The 17,192-nt window shown below is 36.4% G+C and overlaps 1 protein-coding gene across 1 annotated transcript; it reads right to left on the bottom strand.

The window, feature by feature from the left end:
- Nucleotides 1-1,979: 1,979 nt before the first annotated feature.
- On the bottom strand, nt 1,980-10,821 carry cdx1a (caudal type homeobox 1a). The gene is made up of 3 exons (XM_055178731.2): nt 10,339-10,821; nt 3,645-3,793; nt 1,980-2,497 (listed from the first exon to the last, which is right to left on the bottom strand). Exons 1-3 carry the CDS (start codon nt 10,709-10,711, stop codon nt 2,318-2,320), a joined length of 702 nt encoding a protein of 233 aa, XP_055034706.2. The 5' UTR covers nt 10,712-10,821; the 3' UTR covers nt 1,980-2,317.
- Between the last annotated feature and the right edge of the window lie 6,371 nt (nt 10,822-17,192).

Here is a 17,192-nt window from a genome sequence, read left to right as displayed (position 1 = left end):
AAAGGGAAGCAGAATGGAGATATGATGAGTTTAAGGAAGGTAAGAGAAACTACATCCTCACCCTGTCAGGTCTCAAACATTAGAGGAAAAATCTCAGGAAAGCCTTTTTGTCAAGTCTATAGCATTGTTGCTGAGAAAATCCACAGATTTATGTGTTATACTGTTCTGTATTTCAGATATGAAATTAATATTTAGTTTACTAATATTTAGGACACTACATAAACAGTTAGCAGTAACTGTGACTGAGATTATTTAGTATAGCAGTCATAAAAAGACTGGTTTCTTAAAATATTCTTGTAAAAAAAGTTATTAATCATTTCCATCATTGTATAATGTAGAAAATATTTCTCTGCTGTAATTATTACCAAACATTTTACGCCATTTATGCCTCCAAACATGTTACTAATGTTAGGTATGATGAAGATGATACTTAAATATTTTTAAATACATATTTATCTTTCGCAGCACCTGTTGCACTGTAGAATAGTGGGTTAGGCAAAGGACATATAGAAGTGTTACACACAGCAGGCTTTCAAAAAAAAGTCAGCAAAAAATGGGGGGGCCTGTGCCCCAGTAAAGCTTTTTTTCTATCGACAGAGAAACGAAGAAAGCTTATGTTTGATCACAAAAATGTTGTCATGTTTTGTCATGACTGTCGCATGTACGCGAAAGAAAAAAACAAATCATTGTTGCATTCAGTGGCACTCATAATTAAAAAAGTTAATTTAGAACCCTGCACGTAACGTCACCTTCAGCAAAAATGTCTGCGGTTCCACTGAGTGGAAAAAGACAGAGCGGCAGAATTTGTGTACAGTGTGAAGTCGGCGAAAACACAAGGAAACGTGTCTTAATGGAAAAAAGCTGTTGTGTGATAGACTGTACTAACAGATTAACAAGAATTCGGAGCTATCGTTTTACAGACTGCCAAAAATACAGAAATAAGTAAATTGATCGTTCAAGCCAACGTCCCCAGACCACAGGTGGGTTGACAAGTTGCTAGTGTCACTATCAAGCAGAGGCTTTACTTTCTACTTAAAAGTATTTTTTCAAGTATTTGTATTTTATCCGTGTTTTTCTTTGGAAAACATACATTCCAAAACATATTATCATCATTTTTACTTTATTTTTACTTTATGAAAACCAGCATTTTGTTAAACCTTTCCACTGAACAGTACGAGTTCCGGTGTGATCACGTAAAAAAGTGACGTCAATGCATACCCTCTATTTTTGGTACCGATGTGTATCTCAGAGGTATTAATATGAACTCTTTAGATGCTTTTTTGAAAGCATTCCACCCCAGTGACAGTTTGGACCCATTTTGACCATCTTTTTCTGACAGTGCACAATTGACCCAAATTCTTACCACAAGGCTAAAAATCTTTGTTTTCTAGGGCTGGGCCCATACCACTTTTCATGTCTGATACCGATGTCGATACCACAACCTAGAGTATCTTTTGATACCGATACGATCCAATACCATCTCTATCGCCCTTTTAATCAATTAAACTGCAAATAACACATTTGTTAGCCATATAAAAAGCTTAAATAGGCCTACAGAACCGTTTTAGTGTGCAACAAATGTCTGTGCAAATTCAAGACTCAATGAATCATTGTGCAATACTGCTGCTTCATTTTTACAGTTTTAGTTAGTCAGCACAAAATTCAAAATGAAATTTAAGGTGGCAAATCGCGTTTTACGCCAAGTTGTCATGATAAGGTCCGTGGTGGTATTGGATCGGATTGTACTCCCAGACTACTTCTACAATATTTCAATCCGGCCATTTCCGCCAATATCTGAGTAATATCAACACTGAATATAGTACCGGCCCACCCTATTTTCTACTTTAAATCTGATTGGATTGGTACATTTTGCACTGTTTAAAAAATTAAAATGAGCTGTTTTACTTTGACTGTCCTCAAATAAACTTTTTTATTAGAATTTAAAAACATTTAAATGATTAATTGCACAAGTTCACAAATTCTAGAGACATCAATAAAGTTATTTTTAATGATTCAGTAGATTTAGTAGAAAGTATTTTACAAAACAGCGAAACATATTGGCATTCATTGTGAAATAGGCACTTAATATACAGTCATCCAACAATAATTTTCAACAGTTAGCGTGGTCATATCAAAAGCAGTTCAGAATGTTCATCATACACAAGAATCATATTTATTCTTTACAAAAATTGAAATACTGTGTGCTTTATTCACAATAAAATGTGTTTGCATGTCATTTGTGTAGTGCAATGTGAGCGTTCAGTGTTACTGAATCTGTGTAAACATTTAGTGTTTATCCTTCAGTTATAAAGAGTTCTCAATATTCCTCTTTGATAGTGCTTGATATATCTGTCATCAAACTGTTATTGGTGCTGGTAACCATGGCGACGTTGCTGTGGATTGACGTGCTGGGCTGTGACGTCTGCTGAACCTGCTGCAGACGCTTCTTGTTCATCTTCCTCTCTTTAGCTCGTCTGTTTTGAAACCAAATCTTCACCTGTGAACCACAAGCGGATGTTATTGACCGGTTATAGCCTCACCTTAAACCATTAAAGGAGCTGTATTTAGGTTTTTGGCTGTACTAAAAAAAGAGAATGCTGCCTGTTTTATAAAGATTTTGCTAACTTAATTTATACCATGGGCAGTGGCGGCTAGTAACTTCTTTTTTTGAGGGCGCTTGATGCGAAGTTAATCACGACATGTGTGTGGTTCTTTTTTTCAAAATATGTGTTCTGCGCTTTGAGAGATCTTGTGTGCATCACGTGTCCTGCCAAAATAAGTGCCTGCTGCAGACGTGCCTAAAGAGTTTATGATAAAAGTTTGCCAGATACTCGTATAATCTCATGCGTATTCAGAGTTTACTGTTAAGGGAGTGTCTTGCGTGTATTTGGTCAACGTGAGCGTCTCTTTTGTCATGGACGGTTTTGACGCGTGTGCAGCATGCACTTGTTTTGGCAGGGCATGTGATGCACGCGGGATCTCTCGGGGCGCAGGACACGTATTTTGGAAAAGAAAACCACACACATGATACTCCAAACACTTATTTTGAATTAGCAGCCCTCGGATGAGGAGTCACGAGCTGCCATTGACCACGGGTCTGTTGAATGCTGTTTTCTGATTGGTTGAGAAATGTTCCACGGGTATGCATTATTTTTCGATAACCGCACAGCTAACTTGTCAAATGTCTAAAAATAGGCACCAGGGCAATGTTTGTGATAACCATAGTATAAGCGGATAAATTTCATATTTATTTGAAAATAATGCACACCCGCTGTGAATCGGCACTCCGCTTACTTATTTACTTGGACGTTTTTTCCATCATTCACAGTTGGCTTGTGGTTTATAACACCTTTTCTGTGGTATGACAAACTTAGAACATTTAAAATTTTGTTGGGTGGTTAATAACACCTTTTTTTTAACTCAAAATGTTTACAGAACTCAAAGTTTGAGTTTACAAGCTCAAAACACATTATTTGAACTTTAAGCTGCAGAAAGTCATAGTCAGACGGAAAGCGTACAAAATCTAAATAAAACATCCGAATTACCATCATCGTTACCATTGTTTATCAAGGGGCAACATCAGGGGGAGTGAATGATGACAGACGTTTTATTTTTGGATGAACTTTACACAAAACTGCACCCACCTGTCGCTCTGATAGGCTGAGGTTCACAGCGAGCTCTGCCTTCCGCCTGATGGTGATGTAGCGACTGAAATGAAATTCTTTCTCGAGCTCCAGACGTTGCATGTCGCTGTACACGACTCTGTATTTGTCTTTCGTTCGGGTCTTTCCACCTGTGATCATAAGAGATCTGTTAGGATTTCACATATAAATATTTTTGCATTTAATGTTCGGCACCAATCATTGTGCTTATTACAGTTGATTGCTTTGACCTGGTAGGATCCACTCAGTTTTCATCATCACTATCTCGGCAGAGCAGAAGACACGTTTTGCAAATGTGTTAATTCTTTCTCACGGGATTGACACATTTCCCCACCCTTTTGCAAAACAGTTAACACGGATGTCATTCAAGCAGTCCAAACTCCATTGTTTCAGCTATGGTAGCCAAACAGAAACCATCTATTCCTAACTATTAGAAACTACCTAGATCAGTATGAACTCACTGAAGCACTTGTTTGACACTCATTCACACAAATCTTCAATTTCTTGGGCAGCAATAACTGCTGCTGCCCAAGAAATAAGTGCAGAGAAATACCAAGGTTGGATAAGGCATGCAAAAAGATTTTTCCATAGGTGTATTGCAATAGAGGATATTGAATGTGATGTGGATGAGGCCATGTGGGAGACTCAGTATCAATAGTGGCTTAAACTCCCATAGATTTTACTGTGTTTTGGTTTACATGCATTCTCTGTAATATTTACAGTATTTCAGTTTTAGACATGGTTTGAAAAAAATAAATGTCATGGAATCAATAAAAAATGCATCAGAGCATTTCTTATTCTGGATCCAATTCTTTGCAAAAAGGAAAATTTGACAAAGCCTATATAGAAAGACAACAAATGGCACTGGCAATATAGGCTACATGGACAGGCAATGGTACAGTGATTCGCACTTAGTATTTCACGAGTTCACACTTACAAATAATTTTGAACAGTGTAATTAATATGCGTATTTGGCGTGCTGTCCGATGAGAGGGCTCCGAGCTCGTTACAGTTTTTTCCAATTGCTAACACACTAAAATGACATGAACAACACAACTATTTAAACTGACACACAGAGAGCAAGACCTCTTCTCAAGTCTCCAAAAGTCTAAACACATTTTCTGCTTTACACATATTTTGCAATTCACAATGGCACTTTTTAAATGCACTGAACACGGTTCTCTGCACAAGACATAACAATCTGACATAAAGTCACATGTTTTCCTTTTCAAAACAGTACCATTCAAAATGACACTACACGAGCTAAATGGCAATATATGTGCCACCTGCCCAAACACCTGAATGGTTAATTGTTAACACTTCAATCAGGATGTAAGCACTAGAAAAGACCACAGGTACGTCATTGGCCACAGAACCATTATAGATGTTCCTGGCTAACGTGGTGGGAACATCACAATGTGTGCTGCCATTTCCAATATGGATGGTGTCCTCCACCGTCATGCCAACCTTGATACAACACAGCCCATATTCTCACATTTCTAGGAAGACTCCACAACATTCTCATACCATCAGAGTGTATGAATGATGCAGACCAAAGAAACCGGTATGTTGTAGTATGGCACAACGTGAGCTTTCATCTGCAGCCCCAGTCCAAAACTGGTTTGCTGACTACCAAACATTTATCGTGCAATACCTCCCACCATACTTGCCATTTTTGAACCCCATAGAAGAGTTATATGGAAGGTATATGACCACCAGCCCTTTGTGCGCATGCCTCTTTTGCAGGCGATGGAAGAGGCATGTGATGAGATTGATGTTGGTGCAATTTAGGGATGGATAAGGAGCTCAAGGCGCTTCTTCCCTCGATGTCTGGCAAGGGAATATATTGCCTGTGATGTGGACGAGGCGTTGTGACTTGTTTGGTGAAAAATAAAAAAAAATTCAACAGCATGTATGTGTATCTGCAAATATTTTTGTGCATGTGAACAATCTAATACATACAGTATGTTAGTATTATGGCAAAGCATACTAAAGAAAAGTGCACTTTTCATTATGCCCAACTGTGTGTAGTTGGTTAGACAAAAATCTGGTAATATGAATGAAGTGCGTTCCAATTTGTGTCAAAGTTTGATTTTGATAATGTTATATGTAGTTGGAGTGCTTCGTTTTGCAGGATATATGTGGTATTTTGCTATTTGGGTGTGTGGTTTTGTAAATTGTGTTAAAGGAATAGTCTACTCATTTTCAATATTAAAATATGTTATTACCTTAACTAAGAATTGTTGATACATCCCTCTATCATCTGTGTGCGTGCACGTAAGCGCTGAAGCGCTGCGACGCTTCGATAGCATTTAGCTTAGCCCCATTCATTCAATGGTACCATTTAGAGATAAAGTTAGAAGTGACCAAACACATCAACGTTTTTCCTATTTAAGACGAGTAGTTATACGAGCAAGTTTGGTGGTACAAAATAAAACGTAGCGCTTTTCTAAGCGGATTTAAAAGAGGAGCTACAGCTGCGTCAAAGCAATAAAAAAACTGTAAAACGAAAATATCTCCAATAAGAATTTTACTCTACATAAAACTCTTAAATTGGGAGCAGAGCACATCTAAAAAAATGTGCAGAAATGTAAAAAGTTTTATTATGTGATTTCCATGTTTGCATTTAGAGTTTTTAGAGCTGTTCTCAAAAACAGAGCGACAGAAGAGGAGTTTTTTGGAGGTTTAAAAGGAAGGACATCGGCTAAGATCTCACTTCCTCTTTTTATAATCTATTTCAGCATCTTAAACAAATGAAAGCTGTGGCTTTCATTTAGAAACACTGCTGGAGAATATGTGCATGTTACACGAAAACAACCTTGATATTCCTCCTTTAGTTTTGGTTCCTCTTCTTCATCTGCTATACACAACTGCTTGTAAGAACAACTCTTAAATAATCTCACACGTCTGAGAAAGTGTCAAAACACACAGACAGTGACCCAAAAGTGTTTTGAAATGTCTCTTTTTTTTTAAAGTTGATGTGCTATACTGTTATATGTTTTGTTGATCTTGTTAACTTCTTAAGACTTACTGTAAGCACATGACCCGTGTTATACAGGAACTGTTGTTACCCAACCACAATGACTTTAAAAGAATGTTGTAAAGTGGATCCAACTTTACTTTTAATAAATCAACATTTTTAACAAACGGTGAAATTGGATTCTTTCATATGCATTTCAGTGAATTGCTGACTAACAGAAATCTTTTGTATCTAAGTCTGTATGTCAGTGAAGATCAGATCAAATGTTTGTTTAAATCCAAAAGTGTTTCGGTTTGATCCTGTCCACAATGAAAATGATTCGACATAAGCTTCATCATTCATTGTTCATGAGAAATTCAACACATTTCTATCTGCTTCATTTTTATCCTTACAGTGTGTTTTACTAAACTTCAGGAACAAAGCTGTATTAGACATGTTTAAAGGAAAGGCCTGAGGTTTGTCATAACAATGCCAAGATGACCAACAACACACTGGCATTGAGATGTAAGACAATTAATGCAATACGATTCCATTCTGAATCATGCAGGACACTTAAAAATATATTGTGCATTTACAAAAAACCTTGCAACTTCCGTTTTAAAACTTTTTTAAGAGTTTTCATCACCGGATTTAGCTGACATACATAAACCCACACACACGCACACACACCAACTCTTATCAGTGCTCCAAGGTTCTCTCACAGTGCACACAGTAGGGTGCGGCACCGCCTCAGACTCGCTGGCTTCTGCTCTTATTAGCTTTTCAAAAAATCTTTCACTTTGTCGACAGGCTGTGCGTCTTAAAACATCATGCGTTTAACGCGCCGATGAATAATTGAGCTGCTAATATTGTGCAACAGACCCTCCACCTTCATTCATAAACCGTGACACAGCATTGACTCACTGTTTCTGTTCAATTGACGGCCGGCCACACGTATATCCTCATGGCACCAAGAATCTTGTTTACCTTTCGTTAAATGCCGATTTTTCTTTCTGTGACATCAGCGATACATAATGATTGATATCACCGAATCTGGAAACGACGATTATTGGCACACTAATCACCGAGACTCCTACTTGAACTAACAGAAGTTAAAGTGGGTGTAATAGTGTGTCACTGGAGTCCTCTGTTAAATGGATGACTGATTTTACTGGGATTTATCTCCTCAGACTGGTCATAAGAGGGCAAACATTTTGAGTAAACTCGGTACATCAGGGTTCATGGTGTTTAACATTATTACAACATGCACGCACACACAGTCATATGACGTGTTGAGATAAACACAACTATCAATCTGTCAATCCTGCCCGACATCTCAGTGGAGACCATAGACATCATTTTAAGCATTGTGGCCCTCATCTAAACTCTCTGTTCATTTCTGACACCTCATTCTGGACATTCTCCTCAAGATGCATAATGTCATCTTCATGGAAATCCCTGAATGATTGTAACAAGTTCAATGACAGGAAAGAAAAGTGCATTATAAACATGTTAACAGGCCAGTAGGTGCCAGAAGGAGTCATTTTATGTGTACACTTATAGTAGGGAGATTAAAACAACATTCAGTTATGGACAGAAAAGGTATTTGCACAATTTTTCATAGTCTACACAGGAAGATATCTGTAATATTACACCTAACTGGTCAGAATAAAGCATTATGAATGTGTCAGTTTGATAGTTTAACAATAGGGGGCAGCAGTGAATTGCATTGGTAACGTGCGTGTGTGCGTGTACTGTAAAAAATGGTTAAAAAAAACTTTTGAAGGTTCAACCTACTATTTTAAGTTTTGCCCTGTGATAAGTTTAAATTTTTTAAGTAACATAAAAATATATGTTGAGTTAAAAATGGTGCATTATTTTTAGCGTGTTTGTGTTAGGTTAGGTTAGGTTTAGAGATTGTGTTGTGGTTCTCAAACTGGGGGGCGGGATGGTGCCAGGGGGCCCCAATTGTATAAAATACATTAATTTATCATAAATTCTGTGTAATTAAACCTCAGAAATAAGACATTTAACCAACAGCAATACATTGTATCATTTAATTTGTTTCGTTTAATTCAAAAGTTTTTTGGGGGGGATGTGTGCGTGCATGCGCACATATGTCTTAGTTATGAAGTGCCATAGGTCATAAAATAAAAAGGAACATGAAATAAAATAATTTTCTATTTTTGGAGCTGATGTGAACCAACTTGTTATGTGTGCGTTTTCTAAAGAAATGAATAGGAAATAAAGAAGTTCAGGTCATTGTTACACATTTCTCACATTTCTGAAACAATGTCATCATATCTATATTTGTTTTTGTCACATGATGCATGTATGAATGATATCAGAATGTTTGAACAGTCAAGCATGATGGCCACATTTGCATCCTTTCCAATCCTCTTTGAAAACCAAATACATAATTATTTAACTGTATTTTACGTAAAACTTTTTTTTATTATTGAACACAGTTTAAGAAATGTGACCGAAACGTTAAACTTCTTGAAATAAAGGCAACATAACCGTGTTCACTATTTTCTTGCACCTGGTCATGACTTTTTTGGATGTGCGTATTTTGATCTTTCTTTAGTTTATGAAATGTGACCATTTACACAGACTTCAGTTTAATAATATCTTAGATTATGACAGGTTGTTTCCTGATCTGCCTCTGAAACATTCATTGTTCATTATTCATTACTTTGTCATTTAAAATTATTGATTGCAAAGTTAATTTGAAACAATACGTATTATGAAACAAAACGGAACTGAAACAGACATTTGCATGTCTGCAAATAAATGCCAAATGTGAGTAAACAACTACAAATCCAACACAGGAAAGATGTTACATCACAACTTCTAGACAAAAGCTTCTAGTCTCCTAATGTTAAGCCAAATCTCCATTTCCATTTCTCAATAAGGTAAATTTAGTGGTTTGTTTCACTTAAGCTCTATATCTTTTGACACACAACTGTGCCAACCTTACATACGCAAATATACCCAGATGAGATTAGTCTTTCGATCTGTAAACTATTAGCCACAATACTTTGATAAGGCCACAAATATAACTGTTCAACTACATGTTTATTTAAATAATGTCAAAGATCAAACATGAGGGTTCTGCGGGAATTTTAATCTTTCTGTAGCCGGACCGCATACTGTACAAACTCATTTATAAACTGTTTGACTGAAGGGCAGAAAAAGATGAAAGACACATATGACTAAATAACTAAAACACAACAGCAGTTAGACTGCTTTACATGTTCTTGGAGAAGAAAAGAAACTTTGTTTTTAGCCTTATCAAAAAGTACATCTGATTGTATCAAATGATAATGGTTTACAGGTATAGGCTTTTCTATGGTACTTTAAGGGACTTCTAAGAATATATGTTAGAACCACTATGGTGTATTTTTACTCCTATAGGTGATGAAGCCCCTATAGGTAAAATAAATATGGCTTTATCAAGGCATAGCCTATCACAAAAACATTAAATGCTTTCATAAAATGTGGTATTACAGGTATGACTAAAGTCATTATATTACCATGGTGCATGCATGCTCAAAAACTTGCTACTATCATGGGAAACAGTACAAAGCATCGTGAAATATCATGGCACATTTTTTAAGGAAGTGAAACAACTATGAGTTGAGAATGAGTTGGTTTATGGTTCAGTTACTTTAAGTTCAGTTTTTTCAAGTTCAGTTTTTGGATCTTGATTTCCACCTGGAATTGCAGGACCGGTTGCGCGTCTCATCCAATCCTGCGGTTCTTCTCTCTCCACTGGCGCGCTCTGTCCGCCGCTCAGCAGCCCCTGATCGACCGATGGAATGACGTTCACCTCCACGCCGTTACCCGGCAGAGAGTGACCTGTCCCGTGCCCGTACAGTGGCGGCCAGTCCTCACGTGCCGCTGTGCCGAATCCGGGACTCCACGCGCTCCCGGTGTGATGGAGGTCATTGCCGAGGGCAGAAACCGGGTGGTATCCGGTGTAATCCGGGTACGGGGTGGACGGATAGACGTTCAGGTGAGGCTGAGCGAGGTTCAGGTGTCTCCCGTACATGGCCGTGTCTCTCTCCAGCAGGAAACTCACAGACATTTTTCCTCCTGGACGAAAAGTTTTACTTTAACTAAACTTCACCTCACCTGAGCGCTCGCGAGCGTGCGTTTGTTTGCCCAGCTCTGACGTCATGCCGGGACACCCACCTGAGCTGATTTATGACACTCGCACAGGTGCCGCTGGCCCGCCGGAAGGGCGATATTATATGATCAACTACGTGGATGAAGGCTAAAATGCGTTGAAGTTTTGTCTCTGTTTGGGGTTCTCATGACACCCCATTCGCACTGGCGACGTGACGCGACGCTCCATCAGTGAAGCTGGCGCGTGCCAGATGGGGCGTCTGTCGCGTAAACCAAATTTAGGCTACAACATTTTGCATAAAGGTCAGAATATGATGTGTGTGTGTTTGAGGTGACGACGATGAATAGGATGATGAATGTAATACTACAGTGAGGTCGGTGTGTCTAAGAAATATATATTTTATTCGCTGAAATATATATTTTATTCTGGAAAAAAACGTAACAAAAATGTAATAAAATAAATGGAAATACAAGAAATAAAAAACTCCTTTGTAAGAAAAGTCAGATTTCTTCCAACACAGCAAGAATATTTTGGAATATTTTAAAATCATGTCGTGTGCAAAAAGCTAACAAAAATACACAAATATGCACTTTGCGCAATGCAAAGTGTAAGCACTGTAATGTGATTCCATTGTAATAATAATATTAATAACAAGAGATAAAAATAAAATAATGTATAATATGAAATGTAGATGGGTTTTCAGGGGTGGTGACAGACTTTTGGAGCCTACTGTACGTCAGAGCGGCGCGCATGACTCTTTACATCAGAAAGCGCTCCTGCATTTCAAAGGCTCCCGCGCGCCGCACATCAAAGAGCAGCAATAAAGGCGACAAATGAGCGCCGTTGTAAAGTGAAATCCTCTGTATTCAAATGCCGATGTCATGCAGCTTTCTGCTTCCTTTCACAGACTCGTGCTGCTGCCGTGAGAACCCACTGAAATTTCTCATGCTTCACGTGAACACTGACACGACACTATGTGAACTTATACTCTTCACAAAGTTGTATTAAACTGTATTGGCTCTATTTTTGTTATTATAATGTGAAATTAAATTCATTATTAAAAATAGACAAAATAGATTTGTGTTATGTTACTTCTAATGTTAGCTACTTTATTCATTAATATCTTTTTTACTTCAAGGTTCCATTATAATTTGTTTAATTTGTTATTTGAATGGTATACCCTTTTAATAAACATTTTGTGTTTATGCATGCCATACAAGTGTCTTTTCAGGTAAAGTGGACCCGCTGGTTTGGTAGGTGGTTTGTAATTTATTTGTAATCTGTTGTAAAATAATTACATCCTAATTATACATTTAAAAATGCATTGTTTGTTACAAATCATACATTACCTTAGAAAATAATTCAACATTTTAACTACATTTATACATTACAAGGCCAATGTTTAAAATGTGTAAGTTTACTTAATTAATGAGTAAAGGCAAAACAACTGATAGAACATGTTTGTTGACATTACATTTATAGGCCTATAAGTCTTACAATAAATAAATAAATATTAACATTTAAAAATGTCCCTATAACACACATAACAATTTAAACTAAATACCTGCATGTGGCAAAAATACTTTGAATGTACCCTTTGGGCATGGATATTAAATGTAACAAGGCCTATATTTTAAACTTTTTTCTCTGAATCTTTCATCACTGTTCACATAGTCACATCCAAGATGCATGCATTCTGCACATTTTATACTTCCCACTTCTGCTTTTGCATCTGCTCTCTCTTCTTTTTTTTCACCTCCTACCGGATATTCCTGACAGCTCATACTACTTTTAAAGTACATGTCAATTATAAAGTATAAACAGTGAATGTCAGGTTTATAATTAGTGTGAGTAGAATAAGTAATGATTAAATGTGGCTCATTTTACCAACTGGCCCATATAGCCTATTTCAATTTCTAACAAAATGTTTTGGATTATAATAGTAACAAATACAACACCAAGTACTGTCACAGAAATGTTTGTTTACATTTACTAAGCAACCTTATAAGTTAGAAAGGAAAATCTGAGGTGTGGCCACACTCATCACTATTTTATAATTTAAAGAGAAAGTGACCCTTTAACACATTAAACATGATATCCTAACAGTGTAGTAGGCTAAATCCAGTGATCACAATACAATCAAGCCTAAATGCCCCACTTCATTCACCATTTATTATAGCATCATTATAGCATTATATTTTACAACATTATTTTTATTATCACTAAACATTTTTGAATACCATGCACATTGTATTTTCTTAAAGGTGGAAAGGCAAAATGTTCAAGGCTTCCCCATTTGTAAGCCGAGTAAACCGAATGGCCATATCGTATTCCTGACAGTCCTCGTGTCGTGAGTTTCTCTGTTTGGTCACTAGTGGGCAGCACACAGCTGTGCTCGTGCACTGAGCTGTACTACTGTAGCTCTCTAATGATCAGTAGGCTATAAGGCTTTCCAATTAGCTGATTTTTAACATAATGGTGGTAGTCAAAACTACACCAACTACACAATAACAATGTGAAACTATGAGTGGCTAATGCATAATGTGATTTTTTTCTTTATCATTTAGGTTAAATCATGAATGTCTATAGGAAATGTTATGTCTAAGATTAAGTAACTGTATGTCTATATATGTATACACACACACACACACATATGTTGGCATATGTGGTTTACAGGGATAAATTTATAGATGCAATGCATATACTGTGCACAAACTGTATTCTATTTCCCTAACCTACCCAGTCCCTAACCCCAACCATCACAAAAACCTGTCTTTAATCTATGAAAAAGTGGTATTTAGTATGTTTTTAAGATGTTAAGTTTCAGAGACACTTCCTGTGTCCCCATAAACCATGTTGATCAACCATGTTAACACACTCTTCATGTCCTACATATACCATATATTAGCATTATGAGGGCTTGAGGTGTATAAACCATAGCCTTGTTTTTATGGCATGTCACTGAAATGTACCTTAACCTTCCTTAAACATTTGGTTATTTTTTTCTTTAATTTATTAAGTCAATAATTGCAGCAAGACTTGAGGTGTATTGCAATGGATCAAAGACACACAGAGACACAGAAAGTTTCTGGTACCGCGTCTGTTTTTGCTCTCTGGACATTTCTCCTCCTCCATTTCCTGTCTGTGCTGGAGCTGTGTTCATCCCTCATACTTTTTACAGGCCAGCTTTTCATCCTCAAACCACTGCCATCAAATTCATTTACAGTTTTTTTTATTCGCTTTGGTACTATTTTCACAAGTAAGGTGCACATTTTCAAAACTCTTAGTACAAAAATCCAAACTGATCACACTTGTAACGCAGCTAGTCATTCTTTCAAAACCTGATGTATTGCTTTCAGTGAGTTGCACATGTTTTCAGTCCACATAATCATTGTTTCAAATACAAGATTATTGTAATATGTAATGAGAACATTTGGTTTAATCACCGAAACACAACGATATGATCTTCTTTTAGTTTAGTACTTTTAACAATCAGCTCATCCAACAGCAAACAATGCTAGATACATGTTTCAAATCAGCCTTAAAAGAACTGAAATTAATATGCTACAGTACTATAAAATACATATTACACAGTTTCACATTAGGCAATACACTTACATTACTTACATAATCTATAATTTCCCAAATATCCGTTCTACGTGTAATCAAGTGAAGGATCAATGAAGACATCCTCTACAATCATTTGAGCAAATTACAGTAGTTTTTATTTTTCAGATATAATTGTAACATAGCTTTACTTTCTATAATGTAACTGAATGAGAACATAACATTTAGTGCACACATTACATTACGGTAATTTGGATCAAGCCTGTCTTACAGTAAGCATTTGGCCGTAGATTTTCGTCCACCTCTTTGACCTCTCTGACAGATCCCTTGTCCACAAGATCTTCTTATTCCTTGCTATTTGTCCTGCTCCATGTTGAATTTGCCAGTGTTTACATCCCCACTTTTACAGTATATCTACTGTGATGACCAATTGTGGTTACCACTATGTAAAATCAATTAGCAACAAAGAGTATTTTATCATGTGTGGCTACACATAATTTATATGTTCGTACAAACACACATTTTATTTATGTAGTTCTCAAAACCCATATACTGTATATTGCTGAAGTGAAAATATACATTTTTACCAAATGGTTCAGTGATTAACCATTAAGATCAGTTGGATTTAGTGCTGGTCAAATGTATTTACGCAAATAAGATGAGAAGCACATCAAAAGTATTGTGAGCATTGCATTGTGAAAGACAATTACTTCAAATGAAATGTATTTCTTTGATGACACAATGATTAAGTGTGGTGAAAAAGTGAGTGTATAATTTTGTGTGTTGTACTAAGTCAATTGAAAATGTGATTACATGTTTGAAAAAATTGACTTTTTGATGATCTGCTGTGAGTTTTGTACTAACAGTTGTGAGGTTTTAACACATACTTGTGAAAATTGTACCAAAGCGAATTAAAAAAACTGTAAAAGCTGAAGTTAGTTTCATATATGCAAACAACAAATATAACAACAACTTTGTATTGCATGTGTAGCCTATAGCCTATACTGTCCATTTCAAAACAAAAATAAATCATACTTAGTTTTTTATGTACTCTAACAGATTGCTGGAAAAGTGGAATTTCCAACCACAGTAAAGTTTAATCCAGATGTTCTGCTTAAAATTAGAAAGAAATATAAAACAATGAAATAATGAGTGAGGGTTTTGTTGTTGGTTAAGCTGTTTACAGGACAGATATAGGGATCTAGTTTCACACTCAGCAGTTCTCTGACATCTGTTTGTGTGATTTAAACCACAGCACTGCTAAAGTTTTTCAAATTCAGCTTTAGCTCTTTATTTATCTCAACAGGAAGAAGTTAAGCTCGGATCACATTTATATTTTGCAGAATTCAGTCAACTTTGATGCAAAATCATCAGATTTATTACTAAATAAAACCTTAAACTGGACAGAAATTTGATTATATTAGTTTAGAGAAGATAATCACCTCATTAAGATTTATGAGTTTTTATGAGGCTGTTTCGACATAGGGGAGGCTCAGTGTTGCATAGAAACACTAGCGTAGGGAATTTTTAACTGTATATTATATCCCCTAACCCACCTAATAAAACTTTCTGATTTTTTAGATTTAAATTTTAGATTTTCAAAAAATCGTGCGCACACGCGCACGCACGCAGACAGACAAATGAAATGCTTCAGCGCCTCTTCAGAGACGAGCTGCAGATAAAGCGGAATGTTTGTGAGAATTAAAGCTCTACATGCTGCTTATCTGTTTCCTGTCCTGTCAGTTTAACAACAAACTAAACTAGTCAGCACTACAGAAGAGCTGATAATAGGTGTTGTACGGTTTGGAAAAGTGAAACAAATTTATGGTACGTACAGCAATTATAAACAGAAACAATATGATACAATTTAAGTGAGTAACGTTTTTGAATTATTGTATCTAATCATAATTATAAACAGAAACAATATGATAAAATTTAGGAGTGAAACGTTTGGGAATTACTGTTTCTGTGTGTGAATTAATTGATAAAAAGAATTGATTGATAATTAAACAAATTGATGTAGCAGCTTTAAAATGCTTTGAGGGATTGTGTGGGATTTAAAAGGTAGATTTTTATATTTATAGAAAAAAAGTTGGAACTCCGCGCACTGGGATTGTCCTCAGCAAGGATGTTTAGGTGTGTCGTTAGGCTTGTTCGACTTCATGCGGCGCCGTAAGAATCGACAGCCGGATGACTTCAAAGAACCGCGAGAGCGATTCGCGAAATCATACAGAGGAGTTTGCTTTTAAATCGCTCTCGCGGTACTTTGACGTCATCCGGCGGTCGGTTCTTGCAGCGCTGCATGAAGTCGAACAAGCCTGTTGTGTTGCGTCCAAAATGTATGAACTCCAGGGTAACGAGGCGTTTAAAATTATATTTAAAGCTAATTCTGAACAACTACTTTATCGTGAAAATGCGTTTAAAGTTGTAAATAGTGTAAACAAAACTTTCGTTTGTACAGAATTTGCCTGTCCTCTGGCCTCTCAAGAGAATACACAACAGCTTTGGTCCGTTGCTGCGATGGGTCAACAGCGCCGCCATGTTGGATCGGAACAACCAACACATACAAGTGAGTTGCAGTTTACATTTATGATATCGATTTATGTGACACATTAAAACGTTTTATATGCTTAATTTTGTATAATTAAATATAGGCAGTTAATTAATGCCAAAATAATATCAATAAGATATTGATCATCAAAACAGTGCATCTTAGCATTGAAAAGACACTTAGCCTATCTGAAGCAACATACAAAAACGAGGAAAGCAGTTCATTCTTAGGATTCAATAATATGCAAAGTGCTAATTCTTTTAACTATTTATACTGCACATAAGTTGTAGTTTTTATCTAATCTATAGTTCCAGCATTGGC

Source organism: Misgurnus anguillicaudatus, chromosome 16 (assembly GCF_027580225.2).
Source record: "Misgurnus anguillicaudatus chromosome 16, ASM2758022v2, whole genome shotgun sequence".
Classification (NCBI taxonomy): Eukaryota; Metazoa; Chordata; class Actinopteri; order Cypriniformes; family Cobitidae; genus Misgurnus; species Misgurnus anguillicaudatus.
Note: the sequence above shows the minus strand (reverse complement) of the source record. Positions and strands in the feature narration are given on the sequence as shown.